The 24,925-nt window shown below is 41.1% G+C and overlaps 1 protein-coding gene across 2 annotated transcripts in view; it reads left to right on the top strand.

Annotated features, from left to right (window-relative positions):
* The window catches only part of KIF16B (kinesin family member 16B), a 327,221-nt gene that overhangs the window by 177,419 nt on the left and 124,877 nt on the right, over positions 1-24,925 (top strand). For both annotated transcript variants that reach the window (XM_044289350.1, XM_044289349.1), the window contains exons 18-19: positions 15,987-16,040; positions 21,892-23,235. In XM_044289350.1, the coding sequence (XP_044145285.1) occupies positions 15,987-16,040; positions 21,892-23,235 (1,398 nt within the window). The remainder of the gene's footprint in view (positions 1-15,986; positions 16,041-21,891; positions 23,236-24,925) is intronic.

The following is a 24,925-nucleotide window of genomic DNA, read 5'->3' as shown; positions in this document are numbered from 1 at the left end:
TGATGTTCAGTTATGCACTCAATACTTGGTCGGGAATCCTTTTGCAGAAATTACTGCTTCAATGCGGCGTGGCATGGAGGCAATCAGCCTGTGGCACTGCTGAGGTGTTATGGAGGCCCAGGATGCTTCGATAGCGGCCTTAAGCTCATCCAGAGTGTTGGGTCTTGCGTCTCTCAACTTTCTCTTCCCAATATCCCACAGATTCTCTATGGGGTTCAGGTCAGGAGAGTTGGAAGGCCAATTGAGCACAGTAATACCATGGTCAGTAAACCATTTACCAGTGGTTTTGGCACTGTGAGCAGGTGCCAGGTCGTGCTGAAAAATGAAATCTTCATCTCCATAAAGCTTTTCAGCAGATGGAAGCATGAAGTGCTCCAAAATCTCCTGATAGCTAGCTGCATTGACCCTGCCCTCGATAAAACACAGTGAACCATCACCAGCAGCTGACATGGCACCCCAGACCATCACTGACTGTGGGTACTTGACACTGGACTTCAGGCATTTTGGCATTTCCCTCTCCCCAGTCTTCCTCCTGTCTCTGGCACCTTGATTTCCGAATGATATGCAACAGTCCAGTGCTGCTTCTCTGTAGCCCAGGTCAGGCGCTTCTGCCGCTGTTTCTGGTTCAAAAGTGGCTTGACCTGGGGAATGCGGCACCTGTAGCCCATTTCCTGCACACGCCTGTACACGGTGGCTCTGGATGTTTCTACTCCAGACTCAGTCCACTGCTTCCGCAGGTCCCCCAAGGTCTGGAATCGGTCCTTCTCCACAATCTTCCTCAGGGTCCGGTCACCTCTTCTCGTTGTGCAGCGTTTTCTGCCACACTTTTTCCTTCCCACAGACTTCCCACTGAGGTGCCTTGATACAGCACTCTGGGAACAGCCAATTCGTTCAGAAATGTCTTTCTGTGTCTGACCCTCTTGCTTGAGGGTTTCAATGATGGCCTTCTGGACAGCAGTCAGGTCGGCAGTCTTTCCCATGATTGCGGTTTTGAGTAATGAACCAGGCTGGGAGTTTTTAAAAGCCTCAGGAATCTTTTGCAGGTGTTTAGAGTTAATTAGTTGATTCAGATGATTAGGTTAATAGCTCGTTTAGAGAACCTTTTCATGATATGCTAATTTTTTGAGATAGGAATTTTGGGTTTTCATCAGCTGCATGCCAAAATCATCAATATTAAAACAATAAAAGGCTTGAACTACTTCAGTTGGTGTGTAATGAATCTAACATATATGAAAGTCTAATGTTTATCAGTACATTACAGAAAATAATGAACTTTATCACAATATGCTAATTTTTTGAGAAGGACCTGTAGATATCAGAATAGATGCTCCAGAACTGTTACTACTTGGGGGATGCATGAATCTATTAAAAAAGGAAAGTCAGGAGTGGCGACAGGCCCTCTTTAAGATTGAGCCACTAGGTATTAAAACGAATGTTTAACAAAAAGTTACCTCTCACCTGTCGTCCTCTGTAGGGGGTCAGAACAATTCTGAATGAAAATAGTGGATATTCACTATAATAAAATACGTCATGGCCAATAGGGCCATGCAATGCAGCGCTCGGTGATTTGTTTTTCTACAGGGAAAGACTTCTCCTTTTATCTGATACATCTTGTTTAAAGCCACCCTTCTGTCAGAACCAGAACAGTTTTTTTTTACTCAATATTTTTAGAGTACATTCTTTTTTTAACCCTTTAAGGACCCATGGTGTAGCTGTACATCATGGGTCCAATCCCTAAACATGGCGCCCGCTCACATGTGAGCGGGCGCCTTAGCCGCGGGGCTTCTGCTATTTTAAATAGCATAGACCCGCGGCACATGTATGCGATCAGCCATAAGGCTGATCGCATGCATCTTACCCTTTTAGATGCCGTGGTCAAATGTAACCACTGCATCTGCGCAGACCGGAATCGGCAGTAGCGTACTTCCGATCTGGTAACAGCTTTCCGCGGCTGAGATCGGGGAATCTGTTACCTTGCGCTAATTGACCGAATCCTCAAGCAGGCTTCAGAGTCAATTAGAAGTATTGATATAGTGCAAATTAAGTCTTCAATGATGGCTATTTAGCCATCACTGAATACACTATGGGCAATCGAATGATTGCCAGTTATTGTCACCCAAGGTGAGTTAAAAAAAAAAAAGTTTGTTTTTACAAATATATATAAAAATAAAAGTTCAAATCACCCCTATTTCCTTAAAATAAAAATACTTAATCAATAAAAAAAAATCAACATCATGGGCATCGTCGCGTACGAAAATGCCCATACTATTAAAATATAACAATATTAATGGTATACGGCAAATGCCGTAGCGAAAAAAAAAACCAAAACAGCCAATTTGCCTTTTTTGGTCACTTCAACTACCCAATAATTTTTTAATAAAAAGTGATCATAAAGTCGCACACTTAAAACAGATCGTCCCGCAGAAAATGAGCCCTCACACAGCCCTGTACACATAGCTACGAAAAAGTTATAGGGGTCAGAGTATGGTTCTGAAAAAAAAAAAATTCCCTCAAAGGTAAAAAAAAAATAAATTCTGTATTAAAACGCAAGAAAAATGATACAAGTGTGGTATCGTTGGAACTGTACTGACGTGGAGAATGAAGAGAACAGGTCAATTTTACCGCATATTGTACAATGTAAAAATAAATAAATAAAAACCTTTATCAGAATAGCATTTTTTCCCAATTCTACCCCATTTGGAATTTTTTAGTATGCAACTGTAAATGGTGCCATTGGAAAGTACAAAAAGTAAGCCCCCATAAGGCTATGTGAATGGAAAAATAAAAAAGTTAGGACTGTAGGAAGGCCGGGAGTGAAAAATGAAAACGCAAAAATGGAAAATCCCAGGGTCCTTAAGTAGTTAAAATGTTTTTGGCTTTTATTCATTTTCATTTCGACAGTGCTATACAATAGAAAATATCATCCTTCTATAGCAGTCAGCACAGAAAGATAAAACTCCTATATAGATAGGGATCCAATAGTTTACTGCTGCTGCGATATGAAGATGTTCTATGTTAGTATGAAAGTAGATTGGCAGAATTAGAATACCAGTATGAAAGCTCTGTTGTTCTCTTGATGGGCCTCGCTAAACATGCCCATGGAAGAGAATGGTCTGACTGAGAATGTCAAGCGAGGCTGTTTGCCCTGTTAGAATTTCAAACCATGGAAGAAATTAAAGATCCAGGACAGGAAGTAGAATACATGGAGTGGCCTCCAAAAATTATATTGCAAAAAAGAAAATTACACAGAATATTGACATTTTGATGGTAGTGTCCCTTTAAAGAAGACCTGTAGTCTGAAATGGAGCTTTCCAAAGCAGACATCCTGTATAGTCAGACCTTCTCCAGGAGAAGCTGTTCTAAGCAGAGGACATTACATCTGTGTTGTAAAGTTCCCATTAGCTGTGATTTTTCTCCCGTGGCTTGCATTATATTCCTAGTTTTGCCGGCAGTATGTCAGTGCCATGTAGTCTGCTTTTGTGCTACTAATCTTGAGTGACTTTGAGGTTTAAATTGAAGGTTATCCAGACCCGCAGTAGTTGCATCTACGGTTTGGAAGAAAGAAGATTGATTATATGATGTGTTGTGTGAGGCCACTGTTTATTTTTCTTCATCTTCGGCCTTCTCACTTATTTCTGCTCAGAATTTGTTTTATGCTTGGTTTTTATTTTTCCTCGGCACAATTTGTATTGTGTATCAAGCTTTACATCAAAGGTGTGTTATATTTAATGTATTTCTAAAAGGTTTTATTTCTTCTCGAAGACAGATCGGGTCTTCGAGAAGAAAATAGTTTATTGGAGGGTTAAAAACTAGCCTAATATATACAAGATGCACTAGGATTATAAAAACATGAAACGGTCACCAGTTTTATGCCCTATCTGAGGGACCCTGATTCAGTCCTGGGGCGCTTCCTTTTTTTTCCCAGCTTTCTAATCTGTTTTTATTTTCTGATTGTATATTTTTTTTAATTCTATTTCCTGAACATGATTATGGGGGGCAGCCAACTTACTCGAGCTGCTGGTAACAGCATTTAGAGATCTGCTTTACAGCAGCCACCATGGGCCACAGACACAATGGTGTGAGGGGAGGGGGGACCTCATTGACTACCATGGCAGAATTTTCTAAGCATGCTCGGAGACATATGCAGGGGTCATTTTACAAGCAAGGATTCAATACGATGTGACATCACCTCTTGTAAATGGTAGATCTGGTGTTTTATGTATAGGTGATATCTGTCATTGTAGTCCTGCCTTTAACGATAAGGAGATTACTACTGAAAAGTGATCTGTACAGACCAAGAATTGGCACCTGTTATTAGGTTTAGTGACCAGTGTGAAAACTATGGATATTTTAAGATTTATTTTATTTTTTTAAATATAGTGACCTAGAAAAATAAACATCACCAAAAGTTCTTTAAAATTATCTTTAACATAAAAACTTGATTTAAGCAATAGGTCATATTCAATTCAGTTTGTCATTATACAAGAACAGATTTGTACGGTATAAGGGAACCCTATCAGGCTACTTCTCCAGCAGTAATAAAAAATCTGATCAGTGGTGTTCCCACACACAGCACCACCACCAGCAGTCAGCTTGAAGAAGCTCCGCTGGCCTCCTCACAGCACACCAAGCACTTTACCATACATTGTAGAGGGGCTGTTCCTGATATTGCAGCTCAGCCTCATTTACTTGAATGGTAAGGAGGGGTTTGTTCCGTGCTTCCGTTCCGCACCATTCCACATCTCCGGATTTGCGGACCCATTAAAGTGAATGGGTCCGCATCCATGATGCGGAATGCCCACAGAACGGCGCCCGTGTATTGCCGATCCGCATATTCAGTCCGCAGCACGGGCACAGGACACCTGCGGTCGTGTGCAATAGGCCTGACAGAGACCTTTTTTACCCCCCCCAACTTTCTTAAAATAAGTAGTGAAAAGATCCAAAGCAATGTAGTCCACTCGTTGCACTGCACATACTCAGTAGTAGGGTTGTCACTACTTTTGATTCGATTTCGATACATAAAAAAGGTATTGCAATACTCGATACCATTCGATACCACGCGAATAAATAAAACGGCAAAAAAGCCGTGTGCATTCCGCCCATAATCAAACAGCCCCATCCTATTTTTGGGGGGGACAAGGTGACAAAGCATAGGAGATTTTTTTTATATTTTAATAGTTTGGACTTTTCGGACGTAGCGATATGTAATATGTTTATTTTTTTATATATTTCATATGTAAAATTGAGAAAGGGGGTGATTTATACTTTTTGTTTTGGTGTTTTTTTTTTTAGTTTTTTGTTTTTTCTTTTAATCCCTTGTCCTATTCACCCTAATAGAGCTCTATTAGCGTGAATAGGATCTCACACACTCCCTGCTGCCCTGTGCTTTGTGCACACAGCAGCAGGGAGTATACCATGGCGTCCTGGCTGCCATGGTAACTGATCTGAGCCCCAGGATTACACTGCTGGAGCTCCGATCAGAACTGCCACTACACCACCATTGAGGGGAGGGGATCCTGTGGTCACTGCCACCAATGATTACATTACTGGGGCAGTTGGGGGAGGGCGCACTGCGCCACCAATGAAGATAATTACGGTAATGTTTAATACAGATACAGAAGGCAGGTGCCGGCGGGCACCTGTATTAATGGTTTAAAAACATTGGTGGCGCAGTGCTCAAACCCCCCAGTATTAAATCATTGGTGGCGCAGTGGCCACAGCCCCTCCGCTCCTCTCTCTTGTCATTGGTGGCAGCAGCGGCACGGGGGGGGGGGGGGGGGGGGGAGGGGACTGCTTCCTTCTCCCCTGTGCTTCTGAGGGAACACTGAGCGCGCTGAGAGCAGCGTGTGCCATGTTCTTTGATACTAGGCTGTGCAGTGACGCAGCCTAGTATCGGTAGAAGGCAAATCCCAGTATTGAACCGATACCGGTACAAAAGTATCGATTGGGAATCGATAATTCGATACCCAGTGCAGCCCTACTTAGTACTCCTCATAATTATAAGCTCCCAGCTCCAACCCTGAACCTCCCTCCTCCTTTTCCTGCCGGTAGTTTAACAGTAAACAGGGAGAAAGCTGTCAATCATCCCCAGCAGCGATTGGGATGCAGAAGCTCATGAATAGCGGGACTCCAGCACTCAGGTCTCACGGAAAAAAATTACTGACCCAAAAAAAAGTATGTGAGCCTGCCTTTAAATCACGGACTGTCACTATTTTATACTGCCATACAAATTAGTTTATACTGGCCATACAAATTAGTATTTTCTAGAACGGTGGGTTCGGCCAGAACACTAGCATGTGTGGGAAGCCCCCGACTTTCCCCTGACGGATGATGTCGGGAGAGATAAGGATCGGGCGATTATATTTCCGCCCAAATCTTTTGTTCTCCCAGGAGATAAGCCACGACCAGAAGTGTCTGGCAGCGGCTTTCTCCACTCTCCACCCATAGAATACACATACATATTCGGCCAAGCCGAATGGGGAAGTCGGGAGAGATAGCTGTCAACCGAAATATTGTTCAGCCAGGCAGAGAGAGCAGGACTTCATGAATAACCAGGACTCTTCTCAGGTGGCCGTGACTCTTTTCCAGGCCTAGACTGCAATGATTGTGATGTTGGTTCTCGGCAACCACTTATTTTTAACTTATAAATGACAGACCCCTGAAATCAACTCACCTGTCTCTACTTTATGCTGCCGTTAGTATGATGACAGGTTCTCTTTAAGTGGCTGTTAGGCGATAGATGCAGTCGGTCTAGCGCTTGTTGACAGGAGATTTGTTTGCTGCTTTGTTCTCTTTCTCACATTCCCATAGAGTATCCCACGTCTATAGATGAGCCGCGTCTACTGCGCTGTTGTAGTTCTTTATTCTGACAAGACCTCTTTAATAGTCGCTGACTACACTGTTCTGGAGGAGAAGGGTATTGTGTAGGTTGTGTATATGATCATTCGTTGGGACTGGTTAGTTTAGGCTGGTCTCTGTGGCACTCAGTGATGATCTGCACCACTTTTAGTATATTATTTAATTGCCATGTCATCTGTTAACAATAGTGTGCAGAGTGCACGAGACAAGCTGCAGGGCCTGTCGTGAACTGCACACTTTCCAATAGATTTCCATCAATGTCTGGACTGCGATGCATTACAGTAACTGCCCATGGCTGTCAGCTTTCATCTCCTGTGCCCTCCCCCAATCTTTTCTGTTCTCTTGTATATCTCTCCTCGGCCAGTACTTTTTATTTCTCTAAAACCAGAACAGTGTGGTACATTCTGTAGTCTCATCTTCATCACCTTTGCAATATTTTTTAGATTTTTTTGCCTTTTTAAAGGGACACTACCATCAACATTTTTATTACGTATTAACAGTCTATATCTGAATTTTATATATATATATATATATATATATATATATATATATATACAGGGAGTGCAGAATTATTAGGCAAATTGTATTTTTGAGGATTAATTTTATTATTGAACAACAACCATGTTCTCAATGAACCCAAACAACTTATTAATATCAAAGCTGAATATTTTTGGAAGTAGTTTTTAGTTTGTTTTTAGTTTTAGCTATTTTAGGGGGATATCTGTGTGTGCAGGTGACTATTACTGCGCATAATTATTAGGCAACTTAACAAAAAACAAATATATACCCATTTCAATTATTTATTTTTAGCAGTGAAACCAATATAACATCTCAACATTCACAAATATACATTTCTGACATTCAAAAACAAAACAAAAACAAATCAGTGACCAATATAGCCACCTTTCTTTGCAAGGACACTCAAAAGCCTGCCATCCATGGATTCAGTCAGTGTTTTGATCTGTTCACCATCAACATTGCGTGCAGCAGCAACCACAGCATCCCAGACACTGTTCAGAGAGGTGTACTGTTTTCCCTCCTGTTCTCAATGGGGTTCAGATCAGGTGAACAAGGAGGCCATGTCATTAGTTTTTCTTCTTTTATACCCTTTCTTGCCAGCCACGCTGTGGAGTACTTGGACGCGTGTGATGGAGCATTGTCCTGCATGAAAATCATGTTTTTCTTGAAGGATGCAGACTTCTTCCTGTACCACTGCTTGAAGAAGGTGTCTTCCAGAAACTGTCAGTAGGACTGGGAGTTGAGCTTGACTCCATCCTCAACCCGAAAAGGCCCCACAAGCTCATCTTTGATGATACCAGCCCAAACCAGTACTCCACCTCCACCTTGCTGGCGTCTGAGTCGGACTGGAGCTCTCTGCCCTTTACCAATCCAGCCACGGGCCCATCCATCTGGCCCATCAAGACTCACTCTCATTTCATCAGTCCATAAAACCTTAGAAAAATCAGTCTTGAGATATTTCTTGGCCCAGTCTTGACGTTTCAGCTTGTGTGTCTTGTTCAGTGGTGGTCATCTTTCAGCCTTTCTTACCTTGGCCATGTCTCTGAGTATTGCACACCTTGTGCTTTTGGGCACTCCAGTGATGTTGCAGCTCTGAAATATGGCCAAACTGGGGGCAAGTGGCATCTTGGCAGCTGCACGCTTGACTTTTCTCAGTTCATGGGCAGTTATTTTGCGCCTTGGTTTTTCCACACGCTTCTTGCGACCCTGTTGACTATTTTGAATGAAACGCTTGATTATTCTATGATCACGCTTCAGAAGCTTTGCAATTTTAAGAGTGCTGCATCCCTCTGCAAGATATCTCACTATTTTTGACTTTTCTGAGCCTGTCAAGTCCTTCTTTTGACCCATTTTGCCAAAGGAAAGGAAGTTGCCTAATAATTATGCACACCTGATATAGGGTGTTGATGTCATTAGACCACACCCCTTCTCATTACAGAGATGCACATCACCTAATATGCTTAATTGGTAGTAGGCTTTCGAGCCTATACAGCTTGGAGTAAGACAACATGCATAAAGAGGATGATGTGGTCAAAATACTCATTTGCCTAATAATTCTGCACTCCCTGTATATATATATATATATATATATATATATATATATATATATATATATATATATAGATATACTCGCCTAAAGAATTATTAGGAACACCTGTTCTATTTCTCATTAATGTGATTATCTAGTCAACCAATCACATGGCAGTTGCTTCAATGCATGTAGGGTTGTGGTCCTGGTCAAGACAATCTCCTGCACTCCAAACTGAATGTCAGAATGGGAAAGAAAGGTGGGCTACAACAGCAGAAGACCCCACCAGGTACCACTCATCTCCACTACAAATAGGAAAAAGAGGCTACAATTTGCACGAGCTCACCAAAATTGGACTGTTGAAGACTGGAAAAATGTTGCCTGGTCTGATGAGTCTCGATTTCTGTTGACACATTCAAATGGTAGAGTCCGAATTTGGCGTAAACAGAATGAGAACATGTATCCATCATGCTTGTTACCACTGTGCAGGCTGGTGGTGATGGTGTAATGGTGTGGGGGATGTTTTCTGGGCACACTTTAGGCCCCTTAGTGCCAATTGGCCATCGTTTAAATGCCAAGGGCTACCTGAGCATTGTTTCTGACCATGTCCATCCCTTCATGACCACCATGTACCCATCCTCTGATGGCTACTTCCAGCAGGATAATGCACCATGTCACAAAGCTCGAATCATTTCAAATTGGTTTCTTGAACATGACAATGAGTTCACTGTACTAAAATGGCCCCCACAGTCACCAGATCTCAACCCAATAGAGCATCTTTGGGATGTGGTGGAATGGGAGCTTCGTGCCCTGGATGTGCATCCCTCAAATCTCCATCAACTGCAAGATGCTATCCTATCAATTCGGGCCAACATTTCTAAAGAATCAGCACCTTGTTAAATCAATGCCACATAGAATTAAGGCAGTTCTGAAGGCAAAAGGGGGTCCAACACCGTATTAGTATGGTGTTCCTAATAATTATTTAGGTGAGTGTGTGTATATACAGGTCCTTCTAAAAAAAAATAGCATATTGTGATAAAGTTCATAAGTTTCTGTAATGTACTGATAAACATTAGACTTTCATATATTTTAGATTAATTACACACCAACTGAAGTAGTTCAAGCCTTTTATTGTTTTAATATTGATGATCTTGGCATACAGCTCATGAAAACCCAAATTTTCCTATCTAAAAAAATTAGCATATTTCATCCGACCAATAAAAGAAAAGTGTTTTTAATACAAAAAAGTCAACCTTCAAATAATTATGTTCAGTTATGCACTCAATACTTGGTCGGGAATCCTTTTGCAGAAATGACTGCTTCAATGCGGCGTGGCATGGAGGCAATCAGCCTGTGGCACTGCTGAGGTGTTATGGAGCCCCAGGATGCTTCGATAGCGGCCTTAAGCTCATCCAGAGTGTTGGGTCTTGCGTCTCTCAACTTTCTCTTCCCAATATCCCACAGATTCTCTATGGGGTTCAGGTTAGGAGAGTTGGCAGGCCAATTGAGCACAGTAATACCATGGTCAGTAAACCATTTACCAGTGGTTTTGGCACTGTGAGCAGGTGCCAGGTCGTGCTAAAAAAATGAAATCTTCATCTCCATAAATCTTTTCAGCAGATGGAAGCATGAAGTGCTCCAAAATCTCCTGATAGCTAGCTGCATTGACCCTGCCCTTGATAAAACACAGTGGACCTACACCAGCAGCTGACATGGCACCCCAGACCATCACTGACTGTGGGTACTTGACACTGGACTTCAGGCATTTTGGCATTTCCCTCTCCCCAGTCTTCCTCCTGACTCTGGCACCTTGATTTCCGAATGACATGCAACAGTCCAGTGCTGCTTCTCTGTAGCCCAGGTCAGGCGCTTCTGCCGCTGTTTCTGGTTCAAAAGTGGCTTGACCTGGGGAATGCGGCACCTGTAGCCCATTTCCTGCACACGCCTGTACACGGTGGCTCTGGATGTTTCTACTCCAGACTCAGTCCACTGCTTCCGCAGGTCCCCCAAGGTCTGGAATCGGTCCTTCTCCACAATCTTCCTCAGGGTCCGGTCACCTCTTCTCGTTGTGCAGCGTTTTCTGCCACACTTTTTCCTTCCCATAGACTTCCCACTGAGGTGCCTTGCTTGATACAGCACTCTGGGAACAGCCTATTCGTTCAGAAATTTCTTTGTGTCTTACCCTCTTGCTTGAGGGTGTCAATGATGGCCTTCTGGACAGCAGTCAGGTTGGCAGTCTTACCCATGATTGCGGTTTTGAGTAATGAACCAGGCTGGGAGTTTTTAAAAGCCTCCGGAATCTTTTGCAGGTGTTTAGAGTTAATTAGTTGATTCAGATGATTAGGTTAATAGCTCGTTTAGATAGGAATTTTGGGTTTTCATGAGCTGTATGCCAAAATCATCAATATTAAAACAATAAAAGGCTTGAACTACTTCAGTTGGTGTGTAATGAATCTAAAATATATGAAAGTCTAATGTTTATCAGTACATTTCAGAAAATAATGAACTTTATCAAAATATGCAATTTTTTTTAGAAGGACCTGTATGTGTGTGTATGTATGTATATATATATTTTTTTTTATTTTTATTATTATTATTATTATTATTATTATTATTATTATTATTATTATTATTTTTTTTTTTTTTTTTTTTTTTTTTACTAAAAACTGTTTTTGTATTTAAAGTTTACTCCATGTATTCTGCTTCCTGTTCTGGCTCTGTAACTTCCGCTAGGGCTACACAGTGACACTGGTCTCAGCTAGAGTTGCAGAGTTGCAGTGATTCCATAGATCCAACATTTCCTGCCAGACCCCATTGACTATAATTGGACCTGGCGGGCATCCGGCCTGCTTCTGGCATTACTGCTGGAACTAATCTGGCCAAAAACCACTGCTTGGAGCAATGTTTGTCCGGCTAGATCTTGGCACTAATGCCAGAAACGGACCAGGTCCCAGTATAGTAAGTGGTGCCTGACGGATGCAGAGGAACAGCCTGCCAGAACAGTTTAGCGCTAGTATGAAACTAGCCTTATATGGAAAAACTACAGTAGCCCCTAATAGATCACTTTTAAATGCAATTTTGGCTGGTCCTCTCAGGTTTCACCGTGTATAGACCATATGTAAATGCTTCTGGAAATTTTTAGAATTGAATATATGTGACATGACGTAGTGGGGCACATACTTTTGTGGACCTTTTGCCCATCTCAAATGACTGCTTAGGGTAAATGCAAAAGTACCATCAAAGTGAATGAACCTTGCCAAATCTCATGTACAGTTTTCTTATTTAGTACTTATTTAGCTGAAATCGACGTGCCGTGCCGATTTTAAAATCCACAGCATGCCAACAGTTTCTGTGGATTTTTAGGGGAAATATCATCCATTGCAATACAAAGGGTGAGATGGGGGCAAATCTGTATCAAAATCCGCAAGTACCATGTAGATTTTGGTGGGGATTTGATGTGGAAAATCTGTTGGTAACCACGCATCTTATGCAGGTACCCTTACAGAGATGATGTATTGGGCACAACTGAGCTGTGAAAATCAGATATCATATAGTACATGACAATCTCTTTCTAACAAAGCTAGAACCAGCCCTGTACCTCACATGTATCCAGAGATGTCCCCATTCATTGCGCTGGTAGATTTATATAAAGCTGGCAGCTGAAGGGGAGTGTCTTTTGTGCTGCAGCTCAAGGGGCGTGTCCATGCTCTCCCAATCACAGCTCAGGAGGCAGTTGAAGGATAAAACTGAGCATGTGTGCCCACCTCAGTGAGCAGGACAAAGAAATAAGAAAAAAAAAAACAGCGGGTAGCGCTATACTGATACATTTTATGTAATAACTTAGTGTCTATGCAAAATTCAATTACATGCAATTACAAAAGTATTCAGATCCAGGTGCTGGTATAAAAACTGTACAATATTTTTCATGGGACAAAGCTTTTAAAGGGCATCTTTCATCAGATTTGTATCTATTAAACTGGCTGACCTGTTACATGTGTGCTTGGCAGCTGAAGGCATCTGTGTTGGTTCCATGTATGCAGATGAGCCTCTAGGAGCAATGGGGGCGTTGCCGTTATTCCTAAAGGCTCAGCTCTCTCTGCACTTTGATAGGACCAGGCAGTGTATATGAGATCATACCTGGCCTTGTCAATCAAAGTGCAGGGGAAGCGGCCGTTGCAGAAAAAGTGGGGCCTCTAGGTGTAACAGCAACGCCCCTATTGCTCTTAGAGGCTTATTTGCATATATTAAAACATCACTTTTCTCAGCAATGTGGGCACATATAAACATGGGACCAACACGGGTGTCTTCAGCTACTAAGCGCACATGCAACAGGTCAGCCAGTTTCATTGGTACAAATCTGCTGACAGATGGCCTTTAACCACTTCCAGACCGGGCCATTTACCCCCTTCCTGAACAGGCCTAATTTTGCTAATCTGACATGTCGCTTTATGTGGTAATAATTTTGGAACGCTTTTACTTATCTAAGCCATTCAGAGATTGTTTTCTCGTGACACATTGTAATTCATGTTAATGGTAAATTTGAGTCAATATGTTTTAACTTTATTTATAAAAAAAAGTCCAAAAGTTAACAAAAATTTGAAGCCATTCACTGTTTTCTAAATTTGAATCTCGCTGCTTTTAAGACCGATAGTTATACCTCATAAAATATTAATTAATTAACATTACCCATATGTCCACTTTATGTTGGCATCATTTTAGTAATGTCAATTTTTTATTTTTATTTTTTTGATGTTTAGAAGGTTTTGAATTTTAGAAGCAATTTTTGCAATTTTTAAGAACATTTCCAAAGTCAGCTTTTTTTAAGGACCAGCTCAGTTCTGAAGTAACTTTGTGGGGCTTACATAATAGAACCAACCCATAAATGACCCCCTTTTAGAAATGACACCCTCAAACTATTCAAAACTGTTTTTAGAAATGTTGTTAACTCTTTAGGTATTCCATTGGAATTAAAGCAAAATGGGGCTGAAATTTTTCCTGGATCAAAGCAAGGGTTAACAACGAAGCAAACCTCAATATTTATTGTTTGCAGAAACACCCCATATACCGCTGTTTGGGCACACGACAGGGCACAGAAGGCAGGGAGTGCCATATGGTTTTTGGAGGGCAGGTTTTGCTGGAATGGTCTTTGGGCAACATGTTGCATTTGAAGAGACCCTTGAGGTTCCCCCACAGTCAAAACCCCCAAAAATTTACCACATTTTGTAAACTACACCACCCAAGGAATTTGTTATGGGTTGTAGCAAGCACTTCCCTCTACAGGTGTTTCATAGGATTTTTTTATACTTTTATTTTACAAGAAAATAGTGCCTCAGACCAAAATGTTCTTTTTTACAAACGATAACAGGAGAATATCCCCACGCAATTTGCTACCCAATTTTTTCCTGAATACAGTAACACCCCAACTGTGGTCGTAAACTGTTATTTGGGGATACGCCAGGGCTCAGAAGAGAGGGAGCAGCATCTGGATTTTCTAACATGGAATTTTCTGTCTGGATTTTTAAGAGCGATAACTTATTTTTTGTTGACTGAGCTGCGTGAGGGCTTATTTTGTGCGGGACAAGCTGTGTTTTTTTATTGGAACCATTTTGGGGTACATTTGGCTTTCTGGTTGCTTTTTATCTCATTTTTTGGGAAGTGGAGAAAAAAACTGGTGTCATTTTTTATTTTTTTAATACTGATACTTAATGGGTAGATTATGTGATATTTTTATAGATCCGGTCATTACGGACACAACAATACCACATATGTCTATATTTTTTTTTTTTACGTTTTACACAATAAAAATATTTTGGGAAAAAAAAAATCATGTTTTTGTGTTGGCATTTTCTTAGAACCATATTTTTTTCATTTTTCTGGCTATAGTTTTGTGTGAGTGCTTGTTTTTTTGCAGGACGAGGTGATCTTATTGCTACCGTTTTGTGGTACATACTACGTTTTGATTGATATTATGTTTTTTGTGAGGTGACTAAAATAAAGCTGTTTTGGCATAATTTTTCTTTTATTTTTTTTTTTTTTACACCGTTCACTTGATGGGTAAGGTAAGTGTGTTGTTTTTGGTTCTTACCTTCCGATCCAGTAGCTGTTCACGGTCTTCCCTTTCCCTTGCTGCTTGGCCTGTGAGACTACTTGGAGAAAAAAAAAGACCATGAACAGCTACTGGATCGGCAGGTAAGAACTAAAACAACACACTTGCCTGTCACAGCCACACGACTGGAACCCGTGCATATGTACTGGAGCCCACACACCAAACATAGGAAGCAGCACTCCAGACTGGGAAGGAACCTGGAGAGAAGGGAGAGAACACACATGCTGCCACACAACACGTTGCCACAGTCAACCAGCATGCACGGCAATCATGTCACGGCGAACAACACAGAGATCGTGACACCGCCGTGACACAAACTTGTCAGGATACTGATAAGTGGTTATCTAATGTTTGTATGATCTGTGATATCCAGAAACGAATGCAGCCTCTTCAGAGGTTACCGATGTCACATATGTTACATGCCTTTTGAAGCCCGTTTGTGTTAAATGCTGATTATAGTCCTTATTGGCCATGCCTGCATTACCTCTGGAATGGTAGGTCTGAACACAGTTTGCTCTTCGCTTTTTATTCTCTTATTTTTACTTTTAACCTTTTCACAATTGATCACTTTGCTTTCTCCCTACCTCCGGTGGCAGCTTTTTCCCTGTTAAAGGACCAATCTGTCTAAGGTAGAGAAATTCAATTTCTATATATTGATTGCCATGTCTGAATGTAGTGCACTTGCAAGGGCTGTGCTAATCATTTATCTGTCTTATTTAACATTCCCACTTAAATAGTTTCTCCCAAGAAATTCATTTACATTTAAACTTTCAACTCGATATGCCCAGCAGCTGGAAACCTAATTAGCGGCTCTGGTCAAAGCCATTTTTCATTTCTTGTGAATAAAGAAATAATAATAGTAACCCATCTCGCTTTAAAACTACTTTTACATACATATTCCATGATCATCATTCATTGCTCTGTTCCTCTGTACCTGTACATTCCTTATGTGACCGGGTTCTCCTCTCTTACCAGACTTGAATTTGAAAGACAACAAAGAGAAGAACTTGAGAAGCTGGAAAATAAAAGGTATAATATATAAAGTAATGTTGAAAGCCGTGAGCAGTGTAAATGTGTCATCATTTGAATTATGTTTTTTTTTTTACTGAAATATGATTGTATATACACTACTCACAAAAAGTTAGGGATATTTGGCTTGTGGGTGAATTTTCAGGATGAACCTAAATGCACTCTAACTTTACAGGTGAACTTAATGTGACCTTTTATAAACTTTTGAATGCACATGTCCAACTGTTCAGTGTTTCAATAGTTTTTGCACAACTTGGTGTTCTCTGGCAAGGAGCTTAATGGCAAAATTTACAACAGGTGTTTGATCCAAGAGTGGCCGAATAAATTTCCTGGTTCAATTAGAATTAGTATTTAAACAGTAATCCTCATCATGCTGTTCATATTTTGACATCATGAGATCAAGACGACACCTAACAATTCATCAACAATACCTTGCCATTACGAGGCTTCAAGCAGGAAGTGGCTGCTGAGCTTAGAGTGTCACAGATTGTCATCAGCAGGTTGCAACAGAGATACAGAGAGACCAGAAGAGTCACAGAAAGGCAAACAATACATCAGCGTGGTCTGCATTCTAGATGACCTGCAAGGGTACCTGACCACAGGTGTCATAGTCTTGCATGGGCCAGGGAGCATCTACGCTGAACGAGGGACCAGCGGGCCTCAGTGATGTTCACTGATAAAAGTAAATTCATGCTGAGCAGAAATAATGGCCACCAACGATGTTGGAGACATCAAGTAGAGCACAGTGCATCAGCCACTGTTGTCACCAGATGAGCCTTTGGAGCTGGTGGTGGTATAGTGTGGGCAGGTGTGTCTAGTCAATACAGAACTGCCCTACACTTTGTGAATGGTACAGTGAGAAGCCCATACTACTTGTATAACATCATTAATCCAGTCATTGTGCCTCTGCATGAACAACACAGGGCTAATTTCATCTTCATGGACAACAATGCGCCAGCTTATCGAGGTCACATAATTAGGGAACAAGTGTTGGAGTCTGGGATACCTCAAATGCAGTGGGCTGCACTTTCTCCAGACCTGATTCCCATTGAAAACCTATAGGATCAGCTGAGTCGCTGTGTAGAGGCTCATAACTCTGTACCCCAGAACCTCAATGACCTGAGGGCCACCCTTCAAGAAGAGTGGGATGCCATGCCTCAGCAGACAATAAGTTGACTTGTGAACAGCATGAGACGTCGTTGTCAAGCTGAAATGAATACTTAAGGCCACATGACAAGTTATTGAGACATTGACATTTTTGGCTGCTGTTTCAATAATTTGTTTGAGATGAGGAAATCATCATTGCATGCTTCTACTTAATTGCCCTACTTTGATCATATAATATCACTGTAGCGAGAACTTTTTAGGTTTTATATAAATTTTACCCGAAAACCAAATATCCTTAACTTTTTGTGAGTAGTGTATTATGTCCATGTGCATGATGCCATATGCTTTGTGTATACCTCCATACAGAGATTGGAAATTTTTTGTCTGCTAATATATTTGGATTGAATGGAAACCTGCTGAGATTTCTACTTATTTACCTGTCCATCATCATGTTTAGGTGAATATAAGATCCGAAATATACCTATGAAAGAAACCGATTGACAAAAAATGATGTATATATATTTTTTTTTTCAAGATGAACAATGCAATATTACTTCTGCTGCTGTAATGTAAATGTAACCATTGCTGCTGCATCTTGGCCTCAAACATGGCTTCCCCCTTTTCCTCGTACATAGTAATATATCACATGTTTTTTCAATTCCTCCAGAGGGTGGTTCAACATGTTCCATAGGGGAATCAGAAGTAATAAAAAGGAAAAATAAAATAAAAACGGTAATAGTTGTTTTCCATCTACAAAAATTAATGATGGACAACACATTTATATAAAATTTTTCAAATCCTTCACCTTATTAGTTATGACCCCTTATGACTCCATAGTTGTCAAAAAATATTTAATAACTTGAGGCTATCCTGGGTTCCAAATATTGGTGACTTCTCCTCAGGATAGGTCACCAGTATCAGATCGGTAGGGGTCTGACAATACCACCACCACAGCTGTTTGTTTGCCAAGGCATCGGAAACTAACAATGTACAAAGCAGATGCAGAAGGCACCGTACACTGTGTAGTTCAGATGCAGAAGGCACTGTACACTGTGTGGTTTTCAGGTAACGGTGTGCTGAAGTACGGCTTCACTCACCGTAATTGGGAGTGGTGCCGCAGTAGCCTCCTACTTCCTGCTCTGTAGACTGTATAATTTCCGGTGGCTCAGCAGCTTGTACAGCAAAATTGTGGCGATGCTAGCTGTTAGACCCTCTGCTGAACTGATATTGATGACCTTTCTCAATGTGAGTAGCTCATAGGATCTCTTTAACTATAATAATTTCTTAGAACTTTTTGTTTTGTGAATCTCGCATCAAATTTCTACTTTCTTTTCACCTTTCTTTTGATGTCCTAAAATATTATTCATGAAATTTACCTCACATTCTCCTCTGCCGTGTGGCCCTGAAAACCAAAGCCATTTAAAAGAAAGATATGAAGAAATTGGTGCAGTTTGTCAATTTTCAAGATTAGGCCCTTAATCTGAATGCAGTTTCCAAGGCAAGACATTATATCGCAAATCAAAAGATGGCTGTCTCCTTTTTTAATAGAAAACATAAAGATATGTCCGTCAGAATTCGCTTGCAAATCTCTGAATTTGTGCAAGTACCTACACATCCATTACTTCAGAGTTTTACCAGCAAAGAAAATAGTTTAAAAGCATATCTCAGAATACATTTGAATAATTCAAAGAGTATAGCGTACTTTGGGTTGAAAAATGTTCCTGCTTACACTGCAAATGCATTTGTCCTCAAACCATCTTGACTCTACAAGAATATATGGAAAATATGCTTGTCAAATGCAGAATTTTACACTGTTTTCTTGAAAGAATCAACATTATTTTGTATTCAGAATCCGGTTTCTTAAAAGTGCACAAATGGTAAGTATTGATTGACGAGGATGTCTCTTGCCTACAAGGAAGATTTAAAGGTTCCAGATCCTTAGATAGATACAAGCTGCCCCTAACCATCAGAAGAGGTGATATAACAGTTTGTCCCTGCACGGCGGCACTCTCGTTTATGGCAGGAACTGTAACACATGGAACTTTGTTGCATTTTAACCCCCCCTGCGGGTAGAGGTTAGAGCCACTGTACAGGGATAAAGACCAAGGGTGGCCATAAATATTCTGTAGCTGTTGGATGAACGATTGTCCACCTGACAGCTCTCCTGACTCCCTCCCTGCTGTCCAGTTTACATACAAGTTTGGCTCGGCCAAAAGTGCATGTGTATTCAATAATGAGATGGAAGAAAGCCACTGACAGACACTTCTGTTGGCAACTTATCTTCAGGGATAACAAAAGTATCTGGCGAAAATATTTGTTTCGCCCATCCTTCTCTTCCCAAACATCGTCTGGTGAGGAGAGTTTGGAGTTCCCCACACATATTTAGACAATACACCAATGTGCATGGGGGCCTTAAGGATTCTTGGTTTCCCATTAATCATAATGTTATGGCATATTTGAATTCTTATAACCTATCGCGATAAGGGTTATTGGATTAATAACAAATGTGGCTGTCATGATACTGCAGTAGTGACCAGTTGGACCGAAGCGTTTAGCCAGTCCCAACTCTATTCGATTTCCTAATGCAAATTTGCTCATGTCATCCACATCAAAGACTCCTCCAAAAGTAAGAGCTACCCATCTGAATCTCTGGTTTGGCTGACATGAGGTAATTAGATTTTTTTTCCCATGGAGCATTGCTTGAAATAAGTATCTGTACAGCTGCTGGTTCATTTCAATGAGAACTAGTCCCCTCCCTGATGAAAAAACTGCCATGCATAAAGTGGTATGTATACACAGTCACATTTTGAGCACTGCTAAGAGACCTAGAGAGATACTAAAAACTGTCTAAAAAATGTTTCCTGAGGCAATGATCCAAAACAGGTAATATACAAATACATAAACCATATAGTATCACGCATGTATGACTTATATCTTCAAGACACAAATCTCAAAAATAACCAGCATAATAAAGAACGTTGTTTAATTAAAAATCATATTACAGCAGTGGGAATAGGTCACAAAAGTAACCCCACATATTCAAAAATGAAGACAAAAGTAGTATAGTATTTGAGAGTTAAATAATCAATCAAAAATGGATAGAGGTGTTATATACTACACTAGAAATAACAAATAGACCACCGAGATATTAACTTAAAATAATGGGGATAAAACACCCTCCTCAACATTAGCAAGTAGAATGCGGCCTGGCATTATCCTGTTGTAAAATGTCTTCTGGGACACTTCCATGACCAAATGAATGTAATGCTGAACTGTTAGTGTACCTGAAATGAAGACTAGAGGTGTCCGGCTACCGTACATTATGCCATCCCACACCATAATCCATGGAGTAGGAACAATGTGATATTTCCTTCTGAAGGCCTCTTCATAGCGTTGCCCACATGGTCTCCAGACCAATCTATGGCTATCATTATGTCCAAGACAAAAGTGGGACTCATTGCTTCATTCTATCCTCCATTGCTGTCTAGCTTTGCACCATGATAGCCTTTAAAAGTGGTGATGGAAGGTCAGTGGAACACCTTATGATAGTCTTTGTAGAACCTGCTTTCCATCCTAAGCTGTGACGTCCAGTCTTACTTGCAGTACAGAATAGATCACTGCTTGCCTTTCTTCTAATCAGGCAATTCACCTCTGTAAACCTCTTGCTGTTATTCCAGTGCTGACATCTTGGTGCATAGCGATCTGCCTGAGTGATAAACCAAGGTTTTTCAGTTCAAGGATTCTGTCATAAATGGCACGTGGACGAACAGGAGGCCCCCCTACATGTCACATATTGGAGCTAGGTGGTAGAAAATTTGATTATCTGCAGATCTTAGCGACACCTGCTACTACCTAGATTTGCACAACCTTACGGCTTCTCTTTCTAGGTGTTGCAACTTCACTGTTGAGGAGTGCAGATACCCATATGGACAAAAATATGCCAACAGAAGGAACTAGATTCACCACCCTGGCTCTCACATGTGTTTCACATGGAAGCTTTATCTGGGGGGTGGTCAATTAATAATTATTGCAATCGCTAATTTGTGCCTAGAATTGTCTCTATGGCCTTCTATCATTAGGCCAGGCTTCCATATATCCTGCTATGTATTGTTGATGTGCCAACCATCAATTCCTCTCCCTGGGTATAAATAATTTTTAATTTGAAAAAAATGCAAAGCTATTTACAACATTTGAGCCCATTTAATTTATATATAATTTTTTTCAAATCTATTTTCAATAGAAAAAAAAAGATATTCCCAATAAATTATACCATATGTAATTGATAGTTATAGGAAACGTGTGCCTTCTTAGATTAAAAATCATATACCTTTTATGAAAGCCATAACGCTTTACCAAAAAAAGTCTTATACTCATACAGTATGCCTTTGAGGAAATAACGGTGTCAGAATCAGACAATTGTATTCATCAGTCATTGTCAGTGGCACTTGTATTATGAGAAAGGTCTCAGTACTGACAATAAGAAATGAGAAGTTATACCTGGCTATTGATAAGTAACAATGGGATCTGAGAAGTGATTTTACAGTGTGATTTCCCTGTCATCTTTTGCTTCTTTTTGACCCCTTAACAGAAAAACTCACAGAAAACTATTAGAAGTAAAAGGAAGTTTTTGTGGGTCTTCTTAGAGAAAATTTTAGAAGTTTGCTTTGGCTCAATCTACGTTTTACCATAAATAACATATTAGAGTGTATACAATCATTTCAATAGACTATATGTCTTGTTTCAGGAAAATGATAAAAGAGATGGAAGAAAAACAGAGATCGGAAAAAGCTGAACTGGAAAAAATGCAACAAGAAGTTGAGTCTCAGCGCAAAGAAACTGAATTTGTCCAGCTACAAATCCGTAAACAGGAAGAGAGCCTAAAAAGAAGAAGCATGGATATTGAAACGAGACTGAAAGATCTGTTGGACAAAAAGGAGAAATTTGAAGAAGAGAGACTGAGGGAGCAGCATGAAATAAAACTCCAAAAGAAGAAACAAGAAGAAGAATCTTTTGCAAAAGTCCAACAAGAACTCCAGAGATTGCAGGAACTTCATAGTACAGAAAAGGCAGAGAAAATAGAAATTTTCAAAGAACTGGAGAAACTTAAAAAGGAGAAGGATGATCAGTATCTGAAACTAGAGTTAGAAAAGCGAAGGCTGGAGGAGCAAGAGAGGGAACAATTGAAGCTTGTGTTTCGGCTGGAGGAACAACTTAGAGAAAAACAGGAAATGATCCAGCTTCTCAAAAGAGAAGATTTCCTGAGGCTGGAAGACGAGATTCAGGTTCTTGAAGATGTTAGGGAGGATCTGTTGCGGGCCAAGGAATCTAGGTCAGAAGGAGAAGAAGATCCAGATGAGGTAGAAAAAGCAACCAATAAGTACACTACATTTAAAAAAGTGCAGTTAGAGAAATTGTCCAGTTTAGTGGATGAATTAAACCAACAGAAGGAGGGCTTGGAGCATGAAATAATTGCGGACCGGGATACCCTTGGAAGATTGAACCTTTCACACATAGATGACAATAGAGGAGATGATTGTTCTTTGACATCAACTCCTGTGAGTGATGAGCGAGATATGGTAAAGCAAACTGAGCACCGGCTACATTGTAAAGAGAGGCAACTTCAGTACATAAACCAAAACCATTTGCCGGCATTGGTGGAGGAAAAGCAAAGGGCATCAGAGATTCTGGACAGTGGTTTGCTTGGATTAGACAAAACTTTATATCAGATTGAGAAAGAAATTGAAGAAAAGGCTGATCAGCTAGCACAGTTCAGAGCAAGTAGTGACCAACTGCAACAACTCCAAGCAACTTTCGAGTTTACCGCTAACATTGCTCGCCAGGAAGAGAAAGTGAGGAAAAAGGAAAAAGAGATCATTGAGTCAAGAGAGAAGCAGCACAGGGAGGCCTTGGAACAAGCAGTCGCTAAATTGGAGCGTAGGCATTCGGCACTCCAAAGACACTCTACAATAGATGTGGAAATAGAAGAGCAGAAACGAAAACTTACTGAAATGGACAGCTGCCAGGAACATGCTAGTCTGCAGGCAACTCTAGAAGCGGAACAAAGAGCTTTGGAGCAAGACAGGGAACGGTAAGCCACTACGAGAGGTAGAAACGTTGCTTACAAAGTTTTCAAATTGTTTAAGGGTATTCCAGCCTAAAGCATGTATCACCTATTCATTGCATAGGGGATAAAGGTTACATTGCATTGGTGAGGGTCCAACCACTGGTACCCCTACTAATTGCCAGAATGAGAATCCCACCCACCCCTGCTACAAGCCTGCGACTGGAAGGAGTTTGAATAGGGAAGTGGTCGAGCATTCCCCCGCCACTACATTCAAAGTCTATAGAACTCTTAGTAACGGCCACATCCTCATCTGCAGCTCCCTTCTTACTCTTTCTAGCCACATTATTGTGGTTGAGGGGACTGGGGTCCCCCGTTCTAGAGATCAGTGGGTGCAAAAATACGAACCAGCCATATTGTGTCTCCTAGAAACACATCTGTATAAGCATACTCAGAGACTGCTACATAAGCGATGCTAGAGGGGTCAGCTTCCTTGAACACAGGGCCTTAGGGTACTTTCACACTTGCGGCAGAGGATTCCGGCAGGCAGTTCCGTCACAGGAACTGCTTGCCAGATCCGTCAAAACGCATTCAAACTGATGGCATTTGTCAGACGTATGACAAATGCATTAAAATGCTGGATCCGTCTCTCCGGTGTCATCCGGAAAAACGGATCCGGCATTTATATTTTTTCAAATTTTTGGCAGTCTGAGCATGCGCAGACCGCAATGCCGGATCCGTTTTGCCAGACTACTCAGGGCCGGATCTGGCATTAATGCATGTCAATGGGAAAAAATGCCTGTTCCGGAAAGTTTTCCGGAATTTTGGACGGAGAAAAAACCGCGGCATGCTGTGGTATTATCTCCGTCCTGAAAAGTCAGAAAGACTGAACTGAACTAAAGTCACCCTGATGCATCCTGAACGGATAGCTCTCCATTCAGAATGCATTAGGATAAAACTGATCAGTTATTTTCCGGTATTGAGCCCCTAGGACGGAACTCAATGCCGGAAAAGAATAACGCTAGTGTGAAAGTACCCTTACCCTTTGAATGTTTCTCCTCAGAGATTGACCCTAAAGGCAGATAAGTTTGTCTTCACTGCGCCATATACAAGGTACAGTTTTTCCTCATTGCCATGTACATCCCTCCTCCTTACTCCTCTAATGTGATTAGGCAGGTTATGATAGTCGTATTACGAGGCCCACCGGTCCCAATACTTATGTTGGGAGACTTTAATAAGTATTTAAACCATTCCCTAGATAAATTCCATCAAGGCCCACTGACGGGTGCCCCGGAGACCTCACTGGCAAAACTACTGCGTGAATTAGATCTTCATAATCTGTGGAGAATTCGGCATCCTGGTGCACGAGAGTAATCCTGCTTTTCACCATCTTATAATTCTCTCTCCAGGATAGACTTGCCGATTTATATCATGGGTTCAGCTGCTTTACTGCTCACCAGTGGCTAGAATTAGGGCAAACCGGGACACTGCCAATGCTTTTGACAGCGTAAAATGGGATTATCTATGGGAGGTTATGAGGGCCATGGGGTTTGCATCGGGATTTATATCATAGGTTCAGCTCCTTTACTGCTCACCAGTGGCTAGAATTAGGGCAAACCGGAAATTGTCTGCGCAGTTCCTATTGCAGAGGGGAACTAAACAGGGTTGCCCATTATCCCCACTATTGTTGGCTATCGCCATTGAGCCCTTGTCCTGT

The sequence above is a fragment of the Bufo gargarizans genome, chromosome 4 (genome assembly GCF_014858855.1).
Source record: "Bufo gargarizans isolate SCDJY-AF-19 chromosome 4, ASM1485885v1, whole genome shotgun sequence".
NCBI lineage: Eukaryota > Metazoa > Chordata > Amphibia > Anura > Bufonidae > Bufo > Bufo gargarizans.
Note: the sequence above shows the minus strand (reverse complement) of the source record. Positions and strands in the feature narration are given on the sequence as shown.